The sequence below is a fragment of the Urocitellus parryii genome, chromosome 1, assembly GCF_045843805.1.
Source record: "Urocitellus parryii isolate mUroPar1 chromosome 1, mUroPar1.hap1, whole genome shotgun sequence".
Lineage (NCBI taxonomy): Eukaryota > Metazoa > Chordata > Mammalia > Rodentia > Sciuridae > Urocitellus > Urocitellus parryii.
The window spans coordinates 209145443-209152224 of record NC_135531.1 but is presented as its reverse complement, the minus strand read 5'-3'; the positions used below and the strand labels follow the sequence as shown (position 1 = coordinate 209152224).

Genomic DNA, 6782 nt, shown 5'->3' with positions numbered 1-6782 from the left:
AATCAAGCATCAAATGTTTTTTCTTATTTGTGGATGCTAGAGAAAAATAAAACTTTTAAAAAGGAGTTCTCATGAAACAGAAGGGAGATGAATAAAATAGAGAAAGATCAAGGGGCTGGGAGGAAAATGGGAAAGTACTGGGGAATGATGTCCATCAAAGTATGATATGTTCATATATGAATATACCACAATGAATCTGTTTTATATATGCAATTATAATGTACTAATTAAAATAATAATAAAGGTAATAATAGCAGGGAGATCACTAGAGTACAGCAAGTTCAGGAGGCAGGAGTGGGGAATGAGATAGATCAATTATGTTATGTACATGTACAAATGTGACATAGTGATTCTCTTATGTATAATTACAATGGGCAAAAAAAAGAAAGAAAAAGAAAAAGAATTTAAGCTTTTCAATGCATTTTAGTCAGGACAAGTAGAAAATGGGGGGGGGGGGAGTGTCAAATGGGATTGTTGTCAGGCCTCAGCTGACTTGAGAGGCCATGATCAATTTAAGGAAGTGGTTCACTGCCTCTGGCAGTGAGATCTGCCTTTCTAAATTTGTTGTCAACTACAGAGTCTATCCTTAAAAAAAATGCTCTGACATTCAAACTTTTTCTTATAATTTTAGAAAACTGAGAGATTTACAAAGACCTCCAAGTGTGGATGTCTACATTTTTAGGAGCAAATCTGAAATGCTCCACCTTGGACATTCCTTCTCTAGAATTGAACCAATACAAAGTCAACAGAAGAAGGAATGCTACCTATGAAAACCATTCAAGAACTTACTAACTTTCAGAAAATGTTTGTATTTTCATTATAAAAGATTATAGGTGCATGGGGGAAGTTGTATGCAACCATAATATAGTTTCTTTAAGAGCTTTTATGGAAAAGATGAGGGCAAAAAATTGGAATCTTCTGCTTCAGAAGATATGTCTTCCATCCTCTGCCCCACTCCCAGCTCCCAATTATTTTGAGCTGCTCAATACATTTATCACAAATAAAACACTTGTGTGAAGCAAATTTATGGGCACTGAAAATAATGTCAAATACAGAAACTTATTAGTAAGAATCTCACCAATTGATATTTCTCCCCCTTTTTTTCCTATTGTTTATGTATCTTGAACACAAACTGTTTTAAGATGAAGAACATGTAAAGCTTCTCTAATTATGTGGGTCATAATTTATAGTAATTGATATCTAGCAGTTTAATTAAAATAAAAGCTTAATGAATGTATAGAATTCAGTCCCCTGGTGATGAAAATGTTAGTATGATGGCATAACAATGAAATTCTAATAGCAGTGCATTCATTTTATTAAAGTTAAAAATTAGAACTATAATAGTGATTAAACTAAAATTTCTAAATGTGAAAGAATTAAAGATTAAGTCTATAACTCTAACTTGGTCCTACAATTCTGTACAGTGTGATAAGCCACAGACTCTAAAGAGGAAGGGGACGTTGTTTGTGGAGATAGGGACATGGCTACAGATTTAGTTTGTGCCATGGAATTGTTTGTCTTCAGCCTGTGTTAGGAATGATTGCAACCCAGCCGCCATGTCTCTTCCAAGGACTGTTTCCATTTCCCTCCATCATTCTCCTCAATATATGGCTAATTTCTGCTTGCTTCATTTGAATTTGCATTTCCTATTTAAAGCGAATTTTCAAATTCTTCTTTCTTTTTTTGTTTAAATGTGATGTTTTTGTAAAGACTATGAATTCAATATCCAATTTAATTTTTTTTTCCTGGTACAAAATGTGGAACCTGATATTTTGTACAATGAATTCGATGCTCAGAAATAATTTGTGATCATATTTGTTGACATAGAAATTCAACATGTTCCTATGAAGGTCCAGTACAAAGAGTGAATATATAAAGCAATTGATAATATTTCATAATGAAGATATTTTGTAAGGCATTTACATTATATCTCTCTCAATCACTATGACAGCAAAAAATAAATTAACCTCCCATTAACCTTGTGACATGAGGGCAGTAAGATTTTTTTTTTTTTAAAACAAACACAATTTGTTTTTCAAGTTGTTCCATAGCTTAATAACACTTGGCTATTATTTATGTTTTTTATGTGCTTCTTCAATGAGATACAAATTTTAGTAGGGAAATAATCCAACATTCCTAAAAATGAATTATAAACAACTATGTTTTAGAATACTAAAAGGATTTTTAAAATTTTCATTTCAGCAGTTATTATTTTCCCCTCATTGAAATAATGGAAAACCAAAAGTATAGACACTTTGATGGCTTGGGGGAAATAGTCTTCATGCCCCCAGGGTCATGTTTCTTAGCAGCCATTGTTGGGATCTGCTTCCACTACAGTCCTGCATGGTAGGCACCATTTTGTCTTCTTCAGAAGGTTCATCTAGACATTGGTTACTGTTAACATGTCTCAACGTGAGTCTCTGTAAAAGATAATCAATAATCAGCTCAGGCTCTTTCATCTTTAGCTTTACTAGCACATCAGATCAAAAAAGCTCTTTAAACAATCCTTTATGATTTCTTTCAGTGTATTACATTGTGATATGTTTGTAGAAGGAACTGTGCATAGGTGTCTCTGAGTTACTTATACAACTCTGATGGTTAAGGAGTTATTCTTGTCTAATGCACTTTTATTTGCAGATGGTTAAAGCAATTGGCTAATATTTATCATGGGTTGCCAAAAATTCAGGCTTCTTTGAAAAAAGCCCATTGTGAGCTCTAAGTATAGTTGAGGGCTGCAAATATTAACAAGCTTTCACAAAAGCTTAGTTTTCTTAGGCATGTGTTATTCAGTAACTATTTGGTAAACATGCAAATAGATGTCACAGCTGTGGCCCAAATGAACAAAACTGCTAGTGATGTTCCCATTTCAAAATATTAAACAAACCATAGTATCTGACACATTTATTTTAGAATAGTGATTCATGGCAACAAATGATCTGTCTTACTTGATAGTATGATCACCATATTTTGATATACATTTTTAAGAATTTGAACATATGAATATCAAATAATAGCAGGGATATTATGATCAGATTTTTAAAAATGCTATGCTTGTTTATTTTTACTTTCTTCATAATTCTAAAAGGTGTTCTCAATTATATGGAAAATCACATTTTTGAAATTTCCAGATATATATTTTTTAAATCCATGTGCTTTATATGTACTAATTATATATAGTTTTCTTCAGTTTCATGGGCAATGCCTAGAAACACATTAGATGAAAAACTCCCCAACCAGAAAAATTTATGAAGTTATTTGTGGGTATATCTTTAAAATAGCACCCCAGATTCCCCCCTTTTTGTGCAAATTACCAAAATTAATGGTTGACAAAATCTTTCCTTCCCCTCCTTCCCTTTCTATTATTCATTTAGATTAGGACTGAAAACACCAAGAGCTGCCCTGTTGTGAGGAAAGACAGAACAAAGAATTGGCTGTGGTGGAGGATGCCCAATAGACAATAAGCAGGAAATTAAAAGAGCAAGACTACTAGAAGTGAAGGAGATTTCAAGATTGAGACCTTTGTTGTTGCTTTTTAATACATGAATCAAACTATTTATACTCAAAAATGGAGAAAAAAGAAATTGTCAAGGATAGAAAGGCAGGAAGATAGTTGATTTATTCTTTTCATCGTGCCAGAAATTCAAACACCAGCCAGTTAAAAAAGATCCAAATGAAACTAAAGCAATTTTTTTTCCCTAAAAAGTTCTAGTCAACATCAAAAAAGAATCTTCAATTTTGTTACTTACCTGAGGTCATTTGTATATATATTCTCCTTCAAAAAAAATCACTTACCATTTCATGCTTCTATTAGGTCCTTTTTCTAAGAAAGTATGAATTGTACTTATATCTAGTACATTATTGCCCATTGAAATACCCCACAAAGCTCTGTCATTATCTTAGTCTAAGCTGATCACACACAACAGATGGATTCTTTGATCAATGATCAGATCAGATACCTTAGGCCAAAATGGAATAAACTGAGATCTTTTCTCTTGAAGGATCAAATTAAGTATTATTAAACATTACACAAATGATGACAATTTAAAAAAAAATACTAGTAAGCATTGTTCTTTCTAAAAAATGCATGAATATTTTCTTTTGAAGGTATTTATTAATAGCCTAAACACACTGCTGCTAAGATAACAAAGACCAACCAAAAATTTCTCCTTTTTACTGTAGTGCAGTAGGAAATCAGACATTTTAGGCTCAGATAGACTTGTGTGAATTCTTCTTCCACCACTTACTAGCTGTGAATATTTGGGCAAGCCACCAAATCATTCTAAGGAATCAGATTTTTTTTTTTTTGTCAGAAAATACTTGGTTAGATTTATAAATGCTTACAAATATCCCTTCCTCTTCTGCTAAAAATAAACAGACCTTGAGTCAGCTAACTAACTCTGGTCCCTTAGCAACCTGATAAAGATAAAACAGCTAACTATATGTTCCTAGGCAACACAGTTTATGGTAAAAATGACCTCTGATTGATAAATTGCTTCTGCAACTGAAAAATTGGTAAAATACCAAATTCATGTAAGAAGATAAATTCAGGGATTCTGAGGGTAGACTCCTGTAATTTCCAGTGTCCCCTTGGGTTCTTGGAACTGCCTGTAGAGCTGGAACAGGAGGTAACTCCTGTGAGGATAAGACTATTAAGCCAGGATGGTTTCTACATCTGGCTGAATGGATCTCATAATCTTGCACTGGGCTGTCACCTGCACAGAAGCTGTCTTCCAGAAGCCTGTAAGAAGTGCTGGGGGAACTGCCACAAGATTTCCTAACAAGAGAAGCCAGCTGTGGTCTCTGCCCTAGAACTCTATAAGTAGACATGGGGGGGGGTGTGAAATTTTAGTTTTAAAATGTCTCTTGTTGGGCATTGCACATACCAGGTATGGTTAATCTGAAAGCACACTAATATAATATATGTAAATTGCCTTCCATGCAAGTCCTCTTTATGCAAAGGGTCTAAACTTAGAATTCTGACTTATATTCAGAATGTCCTTATCTCAAACATGATTCAAATCCAAAAATACCCCTATTGCCATCCACTTTCCATACTTCCATTGACAGCTATGTTACAAGCAATTCAAGATCCATTGTGTCTTGCACTAAAATCCATTAGCTGGTACATGGGAACCAGAAAACCTCCCTAACCTCCCATGTATTCTCAAAGTAAGGCATTGGACAACATAAAATCACATTTACTGAGTGATAAATCCAATAAAATCAAGAACTAAGATGTGTTCTTATTTGCACCGTTTACTAGAATTGCTCACCAGTTTGCTGATTTTAACTACAAGCTTCATTTTATTCCTTACTGAGAAGACAGTCATAAATCATACAAGGAGAGATAAAAGATATTATTTTTAAAAATTTTTATTGTTATAATTATATCACTTCACCACAAAGAAATGCTTAGATTTTTTTTCATAAAGTTATTGAAAATTACATCTTATTTAGACTTTAATAGTGCATTTTCTTAGTATTTCAGATTAAAATAACTATACACTTTATGAAGGGTGTGCTACATCTACAAACAACAAAAGCACCTATTAAAATCAACAAAATTAAATAAACAATAAAAATTAAACATTCCATTTTTTTCAGCTATTAGGTATTTTAACTATGTTAGGTTTTTTAAAATCAGCTCTGATACAGACTCTGTTGTCACAGACATGGCTATAATTAGCCCAAGAAAAAGTTGATATTTAATAAAATATTTTATTAATTATATTTATGTACATATATTTGAAATAGAAAAATATATGTTAATGATAGACTAAACACTACTTAATATGTACAGTCTCCAAATTAATGAGAAGCTAAGAAGCAAAAGACATAAAAAGTTGCCATACATAAAATTTTTTAAAACCATATTTTAAAAAAGTTTCCAGATTTCAATGATCAAACATAGCAAAAGTACTAAACAAATATAATAAAGTCTGCAACGCGAATCACTAAAAATGATTACAGAAAGTAATCAGTAAGATTCCCAAAAATATTCCTAAAAACTTCTGTTCTGGTATAGTTTCTTAGTAGCCATTTTTGCCAAGCACTATCATCACATGCTTCCACAGTAGGATGTTGAGAGCCATCAGCTACTTTGCTTAGTGAGAGACAGGACTGGGTGGTTATATGAAGAAGAGTGTGGGTCTGTTTGACAAAGAAAATGATGAATAATGACAAAAATCAAGTACAAAGGCAGTAATAAATCAATCATCCTGGGCAACACACAATTTCTACTGGATAAGGATGGAAGACATACGTCACAATAATTGCATCCATGGAGCTGTGAGCCACATTCTTTTAGATGGCTTTAATGTCAATGGTACTCAGCAGGATTGAATGGAGATAAAACAGAACTATGAAGAGGAGCTTGAGATCAAATGATGAAACATTTTAGAGAAAGAGAATTTTGGATAAAAGAGATTATGTTCTTACAATCTAGGAATAAAATGCCTTTTAGGGTCAAAAGTGTTATTTTGTGAGTGTATATTCAAAATAGTTTGTGAGTCCAGAGGATTATCAATTAATTACTGTGCTTGGCTTTCTAATTCCTTTGACTTAAACTTTAGTAGGGAGTAGGAAAGGATCTGGGGAATAATTTAGTTTTGAGAGTTTGCTCTATTTTATACAGTATGGTATTCAGTTGTTCCTGCTTGAGGAACATGGGGCTAACCTGAGGTTTTTCAAGTTTCCACATATATATTGACACATTCATTAGAGGTCAGCTGTAAAGTTAGCAAAATGTGAAAAACGATCAACTATATTTTGGCTTTTAACTT

The 6782-nt window shown here is 32.9% G+C and overlaps 1 protein-coding gene across 2 annotated transcripts in view; it reads right to left on the bottom strand.

Moving 5' to 3' along the window:
* Window positions 1–5964: 5964 nt before the first annotated feature.
* The window catches only part of Galnt13 (polypeptide N-acetylgalactosaminyltransferase 13), a 459189-nt gene continuing 458371 nt past the window's right edge, over window positions 5965–6782 (bottom strand). The window contains exon 11 of one of the 2 annotated variants that reach the window (XM_077798446.1): window positions 5965–6150. In XM_077798446.1, the coding sequence (XP_077654572.1) occupies window positions 5965–6150 (186 nt within the window). The remainder of the gene's footprint in view (window positions 6151–6782) is intronic. The other variant, XM_026403123.2, reaches the window with a different exon arrangement.